This window comes from Heterodontus francisci, chromosome 4 (assembly GCF_036365525.1).
Source record: "Heterodontus francisci isolate sHetFra1 chromosome 4, sHetFra1.hap1, whole genome shotgun sequence".
NCBI lineage: Eukaryota > Metazoa > Chordata > Chondrichthyes > Heterodontiformes > Heterodontidae > Heterodontus > Heterodontus francisci.
This window is the reverse complement of record NC_090374.1, coordinates 14,732,710-14,748,422: the sequence shown is the minus strand read 5'-3', so window position 1 is coordinate 14,748,422 and position 15,713 is coordinate 14,732,710. Positions and strand designations below refer to the sequence as shown.

The 15,713-nt window shown below is 46.4% G+C and overlaps 1 protein-coding gene across 5 annotated transcripts in view; it reads left to right on the top strand.

The window, feature by feature from the left end:
• The first annotated feature begins 3,892 nt into the window (after positions 1 to 3,892).
• LOC137368914 (sialic acid-binding Ig-like lectin 15) overlaps positions 3,893 to 15,713 on the top strand; it is a 49,792-nt gene continuing 37,971 nt past the window's right edge. For 3 of the 5 annotated variants that reach the window (XM_068029203.1, XM_068029198.1, XM_068029199.1), the window contains exon 1: positions 3,893 to 3,990. In XM_068029203.1, the coding sequence (XP_067885304.1) occupies positions 3,930 to 3,990 (61 nt within the window). In that variant the 5' untranslated portion in view covers positions 3,893 to 3,929. Of the gene's footprint in view, positions 3,991 to 7,165; positions 7,183 to 15,103; positions 15,229 to 15,713 lie in introns of those variants that run through there. The other 2 variants (XM_068029201.1, XM_068029202.1) reach the window with 2 other exon arrangements.

The following is a 15,713-nucleotide window of genomic DNA, read 5'->3' as shown; positions in this document are numbered from 1 at the left end:
ATGGTTTTCAATTCATGGGACACTGGCAGCAGTACTGGGGAAAGTAGAAGCTGGACTATTGGGATGGTCTTCACCTGAACCATTCTGGGATGAGTGTTCTGATGAGTTGTATAACTAAGGTCTTATAGAGGGCTTGAAACCAAATAGTGGGAGGAAGGGTTCATGTGAGAGGAGATGTGCTAAATCCCAGGGAAACAATGAGGTAATAGAGCAAGGTACAGATTTGGGTAATGATAAGGCAGTAAGAGTCAGAGCATACAAACACTCTGTATCTGAATGCATGCAGCTTTCAAAACAAAATGGATGAATTGTTGGCACAGATAGAAATAAATATGCATGACCTGATAGCCATTACAGAGACATTGTTGCAAGGTGACTAAGGCTGCAACCTGAATATTGAAGGGAATTTGACATTTTGGATGTCATTAGTACAGTAGCAGGAGATGACCTTAGCTTGGAACAGCAAGATGTAGAATCAGTTTGGGTAGAGATAAGAAATCAGAAAGGTAAGAGAGTAGTTTATAGGCCCCTAACAGTTGCTACACGCTAGGACAGAGTATATGAGAAGAAATAAATGGGCTGTGTAAGAAAGGTAACACAATAATCATGGGTGACCTTAATCTACATGTAGATTGGGCGAATCAGATTGGTAAAGGTAACCTGGAAAATGAGTTCATAGTGTATATTTGGGACAATTTCTTACAGCAGTTTGTTGTAAATCCAACTAGGGAGCAGGCTATTCTAGACCTGGTAACGTGCAATGAGACGTGATTAATCAATAAACTCATGGTAAAGGAGCCTCCAGGCGACAGCGATCATAACATGATAGAATTTCACGCTCAGTTTGAAGGGAGAGGTGTGGGTCTAAGACTAGTGTTTTAAACCTAAATAAAGGTAACTACAGGGTATGAAGGCAAAGTGAATTGGGAAACAAAGGAAAATAAGCAGAGAGGAAGTTGCAGACTTTTAAGGAGATATTTAATAACTCTCAGCAAATATTTATCCCAGTGAGAAAGAAAAATTATTTGAGAAGGCTGCATCATCCATGGCCAAATGCGAAAGTTAAGGTTAGTATCAAATACTGTACAAGTCTGCAAAGATTAGTGGTTGGTCAGAAGATTGGACAGATTTTAAGAACCAGCAATAAATGACAGAAAAAAATTAAGAGGGAGAAAGTAGAGTATGAGAAAAAACTAGCTAGTAATAGAAAAACAGTCAGAGTTTCTACAAGTATTTAAATAGGAAAAGAGTAACTAAAGCTAGTTACTAATCTAGAGATTGAGTCTGGGGAATTGATGATGGAAAACAAGGAAATGGCAGAGGCGTTGAATGGGAATTTTGTGTCTGTTTCACTGTAGAAGATTTAGAAAACCTGTCAAAAATACTTGAAAATCAAGAGGCGAAAGGGAGGGAGAAACTTAAAACAATCACCATCACCAGGGAAAAGCTGCTGGGAAAACTATTAGACCTAAAGTTGACAAGTCCCCAGGATCAGATGGTCTGCAACCTAGGGTCTTAAAAGAAGTGCCTGCAGAGATAGTAGAGGCTTTGGTTATAATCTTCCAAAATTCCTCAGATTCTGGAAGGGTTTCAGTGAATTGGAAAGTAGTAAATGTAACTATTCAAGAAAGGAAGGAGACAGAAAGCAAGAAACTATCGGCCAGTTAGCCTAACATCTGTCCTAGGACTAGAATCCATTATTAAGGAGGTTATTGTAGGATACTTAGAAAATCGTTATGGAATCAGACAGAGTCAACATGGTTTTGTGAAAGGGAAATTGTGTTTAACCAATTTATTAGAGTTCTTCGAGGAAGTAGCAAGCAAGGTGGATAAAGGTGAATTAAAGGGTGGCACAGTGACGCAGTGGTTAGCACCGCAGCCTCACAGCTCCAGGGACCTGGGTCCAATTCTGCGTACTGCCTGTGTGGAGTTTGCAAGTTTTTCCTGTGACCGCGTGGGTTTTCGCTGGGTGCTCCGGTTTCCTCTCACAGCCAAAGACTTGCAGGTGATAGGTAAATTGGCCATAGTAAATTGCCCCTAGTGTAGGTAGGTGGTAGGGAATATGGGATTACTGTAGGGTTAGTATAAATGGGTGGTTGTTGGTCGGCACAGGCTCGGTGAGCCGAAGGGCCTGTTTCAGTGCTGTATCTCTAAATAAAATAAATAACCCTTTCACTTTGACCCCGTGTCGCTGAGCCCTCTCCTCCAATTGTTCATGGGCAGCACAGTGGCGCAGTGGTTAGCACCGCAGCCTCACAGCTCCAGGGACCCGGGTTCAATTCTGGGTACTGCCTGTGCGGAGTTTGCAAGTTCTCCCTGTGTCTGCGTGGGTTTTCGCCGGGTGCTCCGGTTTCCTTCCACCACCAAAAAACTTGCAGGTGATAGGTAAATTGGCCGTTGTAAATTGCCCCTAGTGTAGGGAGGTGATAGGGAATATGGGATTACTGTAGGGTTAGTATAAATGGGTGGCTGTTGGTCGGCACAGACTCGGTGGGCTGAAGGGCCTGTTTCAGTGCTGTGTCTCTAAATAAAAAAAATTTAAAAAATAAAAACGGGAACCTGTAGATGTACCTGCCAGATTCACAGTCACACCCTCCTGTCGCTGGCCACGGACCAAAACAGATGACCCTATCCTAAGAGGTCTGCCTTCTGAAACAAAGTATCCAGGTAACATTCCCCCTCCCTGATGCATCGTAGTGTCTGCAGCTTGATCTCCAGTTCAATGACTCTGAACCGAAGCTCCTCAAGCTGCTGACACTTACTACACAAGTGGTTGTCATGGATTTCAGTGGCATCCAGAGCTCCCACATACTGCAGCCACGACACATCACCTCTCCTGCTATCTTTATTCTGTTAATTTAATTTATTTTCTCTGAATTAATTTATAGTTCCCATCCTTAGCCAACTCCCTCACTTACCAAACTGCCTTCTTCCCACTCTGTGCCCTCCAGCAGCACTCAGTGCAGACCTCAAGAAGCCCGCTTGACTGGCACCCATCCACCACCTTCAACATTCAATCCCTTCACCACTAACCCACCACAGCAGCAGTGTGTACCATCTACAAGATGCATTGCTGCAACTCAGTAAGGATCCTTCAACAGCACCTTCCAAGCTTACGATCGTCTACCACCCAGAAGGACAAGTGTAGCAGACCCATGGGAACACCACCACCTGCAAATTCCCCTCCAAGCCACACACCATTCTGACTTGGAACTATATCGCCATTCCTTCACTGTTGCTGGGTCAAAATCCTGGATTCCCTTCCTAACCGCATTGTGGGTGTACACAGACTGCAACAGTTCAAGAGGGTGTCTCACCATCACCTTCTCAAGGGCATTTAGGGAGGCAATAAATGCTGGACTTGCCAGTGACGTTCACATCACATGAAATAATTTTTAAAAATGCCTTAAGTGGCGTTACAGACTTCCAATTTCAATCTCACTTCCGATGCCTGCAGCCAATTAACAGCTTGAGTAACACTGCCTGCACACAGTAATCATGGAAATCAGTAGACAGCAGAGATTCTATCTGCTGTGTGCAGCACAATCTACGGATGTGGGTTATTCGCCTAACGCCATCCCAACACTCCTCCTCCCTGCTAATCAATTTAACCCCCATAGAGTTTGATGGACATTCTGACAATACTGGAAGCTAATGCAGCATCTTTCATTCTCACTTGATGCTGTGGTTTGTCCCTCTTTTTGCCAACAGTTATATAAATATCCCTGGTCTGTTAGTCAGCAACACTTTGCTCTCTTTTTCAAATCAACATGAATAGACTTCCTGTTAGCCAGTAAATTCAGGAAGATTTCCATCAGTTTTTGCAAAGTTTCTTAGGAAGTGAAGAAACACTTTGAGCAACTTCTATATTTCAGTGTAAAGAGACAAGAAGCAGCGACTGAGAAGGACGAAACACCGAAGAGTTGGCGATGAGTTCTCTCTACGTTTGGCTTTCCACTGTCCTGTTGTCGGTATCGGTGCGGGGTTACAGTAGGTGCTTTCTAATATTAACTGTTCAAATTCATTTTGTTGCACAAAATTTTATTGTTTTTTTATTGTTTCAGTACAGGATCACGAGTGGGTAAAAGTCCAGGGGGGCAGCCGTCAGAGTCAGAGAAACAGAGAGGGATAGAGTCTGTCAGATTCCTAGCAAAACACAAGGGCCGGAATTTTACACCGCCCGGCGGGTTGCATGATGGCGTGGGGGCAGCGTAAAATTGACTGGCAGGCTCCGGGAGACCTAACCACCCCAATTCCACCTCCGACCATGTTTACGGAGGTCCGACGGCGGGGGGGGTTCGGCCACTTAACGGCCACTTAAGGGCCCTCGCCCGCCTCCATGGGTATTTTACCAGTGGCAAGCGGGTGTGCAGGGGACGTGAAAAGCCGGCCAGCTATAGCTGCCGGCCTTTCCGCACCCCGGGTGGGGGGGGGGGGGGGGGTGCCTGGCAATCGGGCACTGAGTGCCCGATTGAGGGCCACCCCCGCCTCCCAACCCAACCCCGCGATCCAAGATGCCCCCCTCCCCCCAAACGACCACCCTAGCCTCACCAGGGCACGACCGATTCCCCTGGTGAGGCAACCAAAACTTACCTTCAGTCCCGGCTCCATGGTATCCGGCTCAGTCGGCTGGGCTGCAGTCCCAGCAGTGGCCACCACTCCCGGTGGTGCTGCTGAGACTAAGAGCTGCTGGCCCGCTGATTGGCCGGCAGCTCACTGAGGCAGGACCTCCTCCCTCAAGTGGATGGAAGTCCTGCCTCGGGCCAATTAAAGCCTGGGAATCCGTAAAATACGGGACGGATCCCCAGGCTGGGCGGAAGTGGGTTCGGCACCAACCCTTACGTCAGAGTCCAGCTCCCGTCCGCCCACTGTACAATTCCGGCCAAGGAATCTGCAACACGAAAAGGCCATTCAGTCGCTCGATCCTGTGCCGTAGATCATGGCTGAACAGTGTCCTAACTGCATCTACCTGCCTTGGTTTCATAACTATCAACACCCATTCCAAACAAAAAGCTATCCATCTCAATTGACTCCCAAACCAGCAGCTTTTTTGCGGGAGAAGGTTCCAGATTTCTACCGCCCTTTATTAGAATTAGAACATTACAGCGCAGTACAGGCCCTTCGGCCCTCGATGTTGCGCCGACCATCTGACCTACACTATTCCATTTTCATCCATATGTCTATCCAATGACCACTTAAATGCCCTTAAAGTTGGCGAGTCTACTACTGTTGCAGGCAGGGCGTTCCACGCCCCTACTACTCTCTGTGTAAAGAAACTACCTCTGACATCTGTCCTATATCTTTCACCCCCCAACTTAAAGCTATGTCCCCTCGTGTTTGCCATCACCATCCGAGGAAAAAGACTCTCACTATCCACCCTATCTAACCCTCTGATTATCTTATATGTCTCTATTAAGTCACCTCTCCTCCTCCTTCTCTCTAACGAAAACAACCCCAAGTCCCTCAGCCTTTCCTCGTAAGACCTTCCTTCCATACCAGGCAACATCCTAGTAAATCTCCTCTGCACCCTTTCCAAAGCTTCCACATCCTTCCTATAATGCGGTGACCAGAACTGCACACAATACTCAAGGTGCGGCCTCACCAGAGTTTTGTACAGCTGCATCATGACCTCGTGGCTCCGAAACTCGATCCCCCTACTAATAAAAGCTAACACACCATATGCCTTCTTAACAGCCCTATTAACCTGGGTAGCAACTTTCAGGGATTTATGTACCTGGACACCAAGATCTCTCTGCTCATCTACACTACCAAGAATCTTCCCATTAGCCCAGTACTCTGCATTGCTGTTACTCCTTCCAAAGTGAATCACCTCACACTTCTCCGCATTAAACTCCATTTGCCATCTCTCAGCCCAGCTCTGCAGCCTATCTATGTCCCTCTGTACCCTACAACACCCTTCGACACTATCCACAACTCCACCGACCTTCGTGTCATCCGCAAATTTACTAACCCACCCTTCTACACCCTCTTCCAGGTCATTTATAAAAATGACAAACAGCAGTGGCCCCAAAACAGATCCTTGCGGTACACCACTAGTAACTAAACTCCAGGATGAACATTTGCCATCAACCACCACCCTCTGTCTTCTTTCAGCTAGCCAATTTCTGATCCAAAGCTCTAAATCACCTTCAACCCCATACTTCCGTATTTTCTGCAATAGCCTACCGTGGGGAACCTTATCAAACGCCTTACTGAAATCCATATACACCACATCCACGGCTTTACCCTCATCCACCTGTTTGGTCACCTTCTCGAAAAACTCAATAAGGTTTGTGAGGCACGACCTACCCTTCACAAAACCATGCTGACTAGCGCTAATGAACTTATTCTTTTCAAGATGATTATAAATCCTATCTCTTATAACCTTTTCCAACATTTTACCCACAACCGAAGTAAGGCTCACAGGGCGGCACAGTGGCGCAGTGGTTAGCACCGCAGCCTCACAGCTCCAGGGACCCGGGTTCGATTCCGGGTACTGCCTGTGTGGAGTTTGCAAGTTCTCCCTGTGTCTGCGTGGGTTTTCTCCGGGTGCTCCGGTTTCCTCCCACAAGCCAAAAGACTTGCAGGTTGATAGGTAAATTGGCCATTATAAATTGTCACTAGTATAGGTAGGTGGTAGGGAAATATAGGGACAGGTGGGGATGTTTGTTGGGAATATGGGATTAGTGTAGGATTAGTATAAAAAATGGGTGGTTGATGTTCGGCACAGACTCGGGGGGCCAAAGGGCCTGTTTCAGTGCTGTATCTCTAATCTAATTACCAGGGCTGTCTCTACTCCCCTTCTTGAACAAGGGGACAACATTTGCTATCCTCCAGTCTTCCGGCACTATTCCTGTCGACAATGACGACATAAAGATCATGTGAAGAAGTGCTTCCTGGCATCACCCCTGTCTGACCCGAATTCTAATTTTAAGATTATGCCCCTTCTTCTGCACTCCCCCAACCAGAGGAAATCCTTTAATCATATTAAATACCTCAATTAGATCATCTGTTGTTACAGATGTAAATGAGTTGACACCGTATGTGATTTCTCCCCTGATGTGATCGGAGAGCACTGTGTCTGAAGAGGAAGATGCAAGTGTCACCGCATCCAGACTGGATTCTCAATCCCAACATGACAACCACTCACCCCCTGTGATTAGCTTCCAGCCTGTAACTCAGGTATCCATCACTTGTTACGACCAAGAGAGAAAGGTGTCTAGGGTTCCCTCTCAGCCTTCACCCGGTCTTACTGTAACAGGGTTTAATTTTAAACACACCATGTTTTTAGCTCCCCTTTAGTGAATCCATGTTCACCGCTTTCCAATTATAAGGCAAAGAAACCAGCACAAACAGGCTTTCTTAGGTTTAAAGAAGAAAAGTTTAAATTTATTAAACTTAAACTCTAATTTGGTTAACGCCTACGGATACACGACACACCCACGCTAGCATGCACATGCGATACACATGCAAATAGAGACAGAAAAGAGCAGAAGAAAAATAAAGTGGAAAAGTTTGAGGCAATATCTGAAGAATTGTTGTTACAGTTCTTTGAGCTCACTGTAGAGTCCTTGATTGCAGGTAGATCTTGCTTTTTGTTGGGACCCAGTATTCTTCTTAAACTTTGTTCACTGTAGGAGACTTTTCTCTCTTGGGGTTCATGTGTCTTCAGTGGATTCAGAGGCTTGTGAGAAAGAAATGGGAGCAGACAGGAGAGATCTTCTCAGTCCAGGAGCAAACTGACCTTCTGCCCAAACTGTTTGCACAAATTCAAAAAACTCAGGTTGCCCAGCAGGTTAGTCATGTGACTAGCTGGTTTAACCATGTCCATTTATGTATTCAGCCATCTTAGCAGTCAACCTGGAATGCAAGCACCTCCACCTTCAAAGTCTGGTGAACAAAAGTCCATTGTGGGCTAAATGTGTCAGGGAATGGTCCTTTGTCCTTTCTAAGCACTCTCTGTTAATATGCAAATGTCTTTCCAGCCAAGGGTCCATTGTGGGTTGAATGTGTCAGGGAATGGCTGCTTTGTCCTTCCAAACACTGTCTGTTAATATGCAAATATCTTTCCAGCCAAGATCTGGCAATTTTTTAAAGCAAGTCCTTTCTTCACTTCAACAACAGTTTGAAATTTAATGTCCATGTGGCGAAATTAATATGCCTCATGCTTGGCAAGTGGGTGCCTGCATGACACTTCCAGACCCAGTGGAATGAAATGTGATTTGAGAAATGCATATTTCATTAAAAGGGTCGAGAGAAAAATGTAAAATACAGAAACAAAACATTCAGTCCAATTCATTCATAAATCCTAAAACTTATTATAGCCTGTCCTCTCGTGGTGCCAGTGCTGCTTGAATTGCCCCCTTTTTAGCATCCCAATGAACATGTGGTTCTCTTTTTTTGGGAAGTTTCTCTTCTGTTTGCCCCTTTCCATAGCTTGCTGGGGTCTTTGTTCCTGTTGAGGTCTCAAAAGGGGGATGGGTGGTTTCTATTTGATTCTGACTGTGGGGGAGGATTCTTTGCTAATCTCCCCTTTGTCCCCTGGTGAACAGCCAGTTGTCATTGTGCACATAGGCACTAATGATATAGGTAAAAAACGGGATGAGGTCCTACAAGCAGAGTTTAGGGAGTTAGGAGCCAAGTTAAAAAGTAGGACCTCAGAGGTAGTAATCTCAGGATTACTACCAGTGCCACGTGATAGTCAGAGTAAAAATGAAAGAATAGTCAGGATGAATGCGTGGCTTGAGAGATGGTGCAGGAAGGAGGGGTTCAGATTTTTGGGACATTGGGACCGGTTCTGGGGGAGGTGGGACTATTACAAATTGGACGGTCTACACCTGGGCCGGACTGGAACCAATGTCCTTGGAGGTGCTTTTGCTAACGCTGTTGGGGAGGGTTTAAACTAATGTGGCAGGGGGATGGGAACCAATTGAGGTCAGTTGACAGTAAGGAGGTAGTAACAAAAGCCTGTAAGGAACTAGATAATGAAGTCAGTGTGACTAAGGGGAAGAGCAGGCAGGGAGCAGATGATGAATATAAAGGGACTGGTGGTCTGAGGTGCATTTGTTTTAATGCAAGAAGTGTAGTAGGTAAGGCAGATGAACTTAGGGCTTGGATTAGTACCTGGGAGTATGATGTTATTGCTATTACTGAGACTTGGTTGAGGGAAGGGCATGATTGGCAACTAAATATCCCAGGATATCGATGCTTCAGGCGGGATAGAGAGGGAGGTAAAAGGGGTGGAGGAGTTGCATTACTGGTCAAAAAGGATATCACAGCTGTGCTGAAGGAGGGCACTATGGAGGACTCGAGCAGTGAGGCAATATGGACAGAACTCAGAAATAGGAAGGGTGCGGTAACAATGTTGGGGCTGTACTACAGGCCTCCCAACAGCGAGCGTGAGATAGAGGTACAAATATGTAAACAGATTATTGAAAGATGTAGGAGCAACAGGGTGGTGGTGATAGGAGATTTTAATTTTCCCAACATTGACTGGGATTCGCTTAGTGTTAGAGGTCCAGATGGAGCAGAATTTGTAAGGAGCATCCAGGAGGGTTTTCTAGAGCAGTATGTAAATAGTCCAACTCGGGAAGGGGCCATACTGGACCTGGTGTTGGGGAATGAGCCCGGCCAGGTTGTTGAAGTTTCAGTAGGGTACTACTTTGGGAATAGTGATCACAATTCCGTAAGTTTTAAAATACTCATGGACAAAGACGAGAGTGGTCCTAAAGGAAGAGTGCTAAATTGGGGGAAGGCCAACTATACCAAAATTCGGCAGGAGCTGGGAAATGTAGATTGGGAGCAGCTGTTTGAAGGTAAATCCACATGTGATATGTGGGAGGCTTTTAAAGAGAGGTTGATTAGCGTGCAGGAGAGACATGTTCCTGTGAAAATGAGGGATAGAAATGGCAAGATTAGGGAACCATGGATGACAGGTGAAATTGTGAGACTAGCTAAGAGGAAAAAGGAAGCATACATAAGGTGTAGGCGGCTGATGAAAGACGAAGCTTTGAAAGAATATCGGGAATGTAGGACCAATCTGAAACGAGGAATTAAGAGGGCTAAAAGGGGTCATGAAATATCTTTAGCAAACAGGGTTAAGGAAAATCCCAAAGCCTTTTATTCATATATAAGGAGAAAGAGGGTAACTAGAGAAAGGATTGGCCCACTAAAGGACAAAGGAGGAATGTTATGCTTGGACTCAGAGAAAATGGGTGAGATTCTAAACGAGTACTTTGCATCGGTATTCACCGAGGAGAGGGACATGACGGATGTTGAGGTTAGGAACAGATGTTTGATTACTCTAGGTCAAGTCGGCATAAGGAGGGAGGAAGTGTTGGGTATTCTAAAGGGCATTAAAGTGGACAAGTCCCCAGGTCCGGATGGGATCTATCCCAGGTTACTGAGGGAAGCGAGAGAGGAAATAGCTGGGGCCTTAACAGATATCTTTGCAGCATCCTTAAACACGGGTGAGGTCCCGGAGGACTGGAGAATTGCTAATGTTGTCCCCTTGTTTAAGAAGGGTAGCAGGGGTAATCCAGGTAATTATAGACCGGTGAGCCTGACGTCAGTGGTAGGGAAGCTGCTGGAGAAGTTACTGAGGGATAGGATCTATTCCCATTTGGAAGAAAATGGGCTTATCAGTGATAGGCAACATGGTTTTGTGCAGGGAAGGTCATGTCTTACCAACTTAATAGAATTCTTTGAGGAAGTGACAAAGTTGATTGATGAGGGAAGGGCTGTCGATGTCATATACATGGACTTCAGTAAGGCGTTTGATAAGGTTCCCCATGGCAGGCTGATGGAGAAAGTGAAGGCGCATGGGGTCCAAGGTGTACTAGCTAGATGGATAAAGAACTGGCTGGGCAACAGGAGACAGAGAGTAGCAGTAGAAGGGAGTTTCTCAAAATGGAGACGTGTGACCAGTGGTGTTCCACAGGGATCCGTGCTGGGACCACTGTTGTTTGTGATATACATTAATGATTTGGAGGAAAGTATAGGTGGTCTGATTAGCAAGTTTGCAGACGACACTAAGATTGGTGGAGTAGCAGATAGTGAAGGGGACTGTCAGAGAATACAGCAGAATATAGATAGACTGGAGAGTTGGGCAGAGAAATGGCAGATGGAGTTCAATCAGGGCAAATGCGAGGTGATGCATTTTGGAAGATCCAATTCAAGAGTGAACTATACAGTAAATGGAAAAGTCCTGGGGAAAATTGATGTCCAGAGAGATTTGGGTGTTCAGGTCCACTGTTCCCTGAAGGTGGCAACGCAGGTAAATAGAGTGGTCAAGAAGGCATACGGCATGCTTTCCTTCATCGGACGGGGTATTGAGTACAAGAGTTGGCAGGTCATGTTACAGTTGTATAGGACTTTGGTTCGGCCACATTTGGAATACTGCGTACAGTTCTGGTCGCCACATTATCAAAAGGATGTGGATGCTTTGGAGAGGGTGCAGAGGAGGTTCACCAGGATGTTGCCTGGTATGGAGGGCGCTAGCTATGAAGAGAGGTTGAGTAGATTAGGATTATTTTCATTAGAAAGACGGAGGTTGAGGGGGGACCTGATTGAGGTGTACAAAATCATGAGAGGTATAGACAGGGTGGATAGCAAGAGGCTTTTTCCCAGAGTGGGGGTTTCAATTACTGGAGGACACGAGTTCAAAGTGAAAGGGGAAAAGTTTAGGGGGGATATGCGTGGAAAGTTCTTTACGCAGAGGGTGGTGGGCACCTGGAACGCATTGCCAGCAGAGGTGGTAGATGCGGGCACGATGGAGTCTTTTAAGATGTATCCAGACAGATACATGAATGGGCAGGAAGAAAAGAGATACAGAACCTTAGAAAATAGGCGACATGTTTAGAGAGAGGATCTGGATCGGCGCAGGCTTGGAGGGCCGAAGGGCCTGTTCCTGTGCTGTAATTATCTTTGTTCTTTGTTTGTCCCAGAGAACACTCCTGCCTGCAGGTGTTTGCGCAGACTCTACTGCACTCCCGTATGGCCCTTCGACTAGGTGAGGCATCAACCTCATGGTTTCTCTGCCCCCTAGAGGTCTTTCTTTGTTTCTGCAGGTTCCTGTAAATACTGTTAGCAACTCCAGTGGGGTGCTTCTAGTGTTTGCATTTATGTAGGAGGATGTGGGGTCTAACTTTTCACATTTTTCAGGGTAGGCTGACCGGACAGTAGGGGTTTTCATCTGGAATTCCTCCCTGACTTCCTTTAACCTGCCCTCTTGGTCACTTTTTCCCCTTCCCTGTCTAACCTTTTGCCAGCCTTGTGCCTGCCTGTCCCTTTTTGATCTCGGCGGGGGTCCCTCACCAGCCCTCTGCTGGAGGGTCCTCCTAATAGGTGCTTTTCTGAATGGAGGGATGTGACTAGTGGTGTTCCGCAGGGATCAGTGCTGGGACCTTTGCTCTTTGTAGTATATATAAATGATTTGGAGGAAAATGTAGCTGGTCTGATTAGTAAGTTTGCGGACGACACAAAGGCTGGTGGTGTTGCGGACAGTGATGAGGATTGTCAGAGGATACAGCAGGATATAGATCGGTTGGAGACTTGGGCGGAGAAATGGCAGAAGGGGTATAATTCGGACAAATGTGAGGTACTGCATTTTGGACAATCTAATACAGGTGGGAAGTATACAGTAAATGGCAGAACCCTTAGGAGTATTGACAGGCAGAGAGATCTGGGCATACAGGTCCACAGGTCACTGAAAGTGGCAACACAGGTGGATAAGGTAGTCAAGAAGGTATACGGCATGCTTGCCTTCATCGGTCGGGGCATAGAGTATAAAAATTGGCAAGTCATGCTGCAGCTGTACAGAACTTTAGTTAGGCCACACTTAGAATATTGCGTGCAATTCTGGTCGCCACACTACCAGAAGGATGTGGAGGCTTTGGAGAGGGTACAGAAGAGGTTTACCAGGATGTTGCCTGGTCTGGAGGGCATTAGCTATGAGGAGACGTTGGATAAACTCGGATTGTTTTCACTGGAATGACGGAGGTGGAGGGGCGACATGATAGAGGTTTATGAGAGGCATGGACAGAGTGGATAGTCAGAAGCTTTTTCCCAGGGTGGAAGAGTCAGTTACTAGGGGACATAGGTTTAAGGTGCGAGGGGCAAAGTTTAGAGGGGATGTGCGGGGCAAGTTCTTTACACAGAGGGTGGTGAGCGCCTGGAACTTGCTGCCGGGGGAGGTGGTGGAAGCAGGTACGATAATGACGCTTAAGAGGCATCTTGACAAATACATGAATAGGATGGGAATAGAGGGATATGGTCCCCGGAAGTGCAGAAGGTTTTAGTTTAGGCAGGCATCAAGATCGGCGCAGGCTTGGAGGCCAAATGGCCTGTTCCTGTGCTGTACAGTTCTTTGTTCTTTGTAATACCGGTACAGGACGTAGGGGTGCAGGTTTCACTGTAGGTTGGTGTTTCCCCTCAACCTGGCACATGTGACAACTCCTGCAGTCCTCTTTGTGGAGTTTTAGTCAGTCAAACTGCTGTCTTATACGGGCTTTGCTCTTTCATATACCAGCATCTACAGCCACTGTAGTCTGGCGGGCCCTTCTTAATATTTCTCTCCGATACCTCTGTGGCACCACTAACTGGTGAACTACCAACCATTCCTTGCCCTCAGGCAAGAGAAATCCATTTCCTCATCAGTACCTCATTCTTTAAATAGTAGCAACCAGGGACTCCCTCTGCTTCAATTTCAGACTGGGCAGCATGTGCTAACTCTTGCAATACTGGGTTGGCTCGCTGAGCCTCACCTAGGGAAAATCCATTTAATTCATTCCCTGGGTCTCCTAACTTTCCAAAGATAGTCTTGGAAAGATAGACCTGGTCATCTGCCTGCAGTGCTAATTCAGTCTCCTCTGGGGGAACTGGTTTGATCATGGCCTGATCCACTACACATTCAGGGAAACTGCAAGGGTCCGTCTCCCGCCGCTGCCTCTCTAACCTCCTGCGGTCTTTCTTTCACTACTGGGGGGGCTACCACCTTCACCCCCACCAGATCATTACCAAGGAGCACGTTGTTGTCGGGTATTCTGACCCGGAATACAAATGCCGGGATATTGTACAGAACAGGCAAGAAATATGTATAGTGTATGAAGTAAGGTTGTAATGCAGCAGGCTGCCAATGCCATGGGTGCCACTAGATTTCAAGGCCAGGATCAGCTTTATAGAACAAAAAGGGGGGTAGTTAACGATGTTGCTACTAGAGTCAATACTGGTACTTCCGTCATAAACTCACTGGACATACAAGGTCTAAATGAAAAGGTAGAACGACTGAAAGGAGTAATGAAGGAACTCTTAGAGAGAGCCGAGGAAAATCAGGCGGATCAGGCCAATCTAGGAGAAGAGGGCATGGGAATACAATTAGATGGAATTACGGTATTAGAAGCCCATGCCAAGACCATCAATCACGTCACAGATAGAGAAAAGGAAGATGCCGGAAAGCTAAGGCAGGGACAACTCTGCCACGCTTATGGCTTATGGATGGTGGGACAGATATGACACAATCTCGATCAGATCCAAAGGGAGGAGCTGCCCGATTGGATAGACAGCCCACATTTAGCTCGATTAGCAGAGAGGAAAGGTACACTGGACAATTGTACACTGAAAGGACTCACCAGAGTATATCCAGTGATCCCAGACTGCGAATTGGGCAAAGATACCGGAGTGGGGGTAGTCCTGATGATCCCCACAGTAGCATGGGACTCAGGGCCATTTCCCCACTACTAATTGGAAAATATTGGGGTCGTACGGGGTAACACCTCCCTCCGTTACTATTTAACTGAAACCTCTGCCATACTCAGGAACAATACACTATATGGAATTTCCCTTACGGGATGCAAGCAGAGGGGAGACATTACACTATGTCCACACCCAATGGGACAGGGAGAATTGGATGAATGTGGGTTTAATCGAACAGACGGTTGTGTCGTAGAAATCATACCTGCCCCCATGCATTTCGCAAGAACAGGATATGGAGGTAAAGGGAAATATTGCGTCTCCACTACAGAAAGTTCCTACCGCTACAATAATCTACAATGCCCTATCCCGTTTCCTAATGTTTGCTTTACGCCCTTACGACCCGTCACTATAGGGCAAGCCCGAATTATCCAGGTTTGGCGCAGAGATACCGAGACCATCAACATCACTGATTACCTCCATGACCACCGACAGGATTACGAGGAACCAGAACCAGTCCCCATCCCACACCTGGCCGAGGTACTAAGGGAATCCGTAAAACTCTACCACCAACTGCAGGCAAAAATCAAAAAGCTAGAGAAAGATACTAACACAGAACTGCAGAACCGGAGCTGGTGGGAGAAGATTTGGGATTGGGGAATGAATGTGAATATCCACCCCTGGATTCGGATAATTTCTCATGTGCTAGTTGGAATACAGTTGATACTGGCCATAACATGGGGCATACTGGCCTGCCGATCATACAGACGATATGTGCGGTGAAGGCAGGTAAAACCTAGAGCCAAAGCAAGAGAGACAATTTGTCTATCTGGGGAGCTAAGCCATTTGGATCACATTAATATGATATAATATGACCGGAATTCCTGAAATCACGTGACTGGCCAGTGTGGTTGAAGCAGGGAATACCGGGCGAGTTTAAAGGGTTAAAAAAAAATGGTGTCGGTTAAGGAGACTGGGGTTAGTCTCCCTACCGAAAGAGGGGATTGTTGTCGGGTATTCCCAAG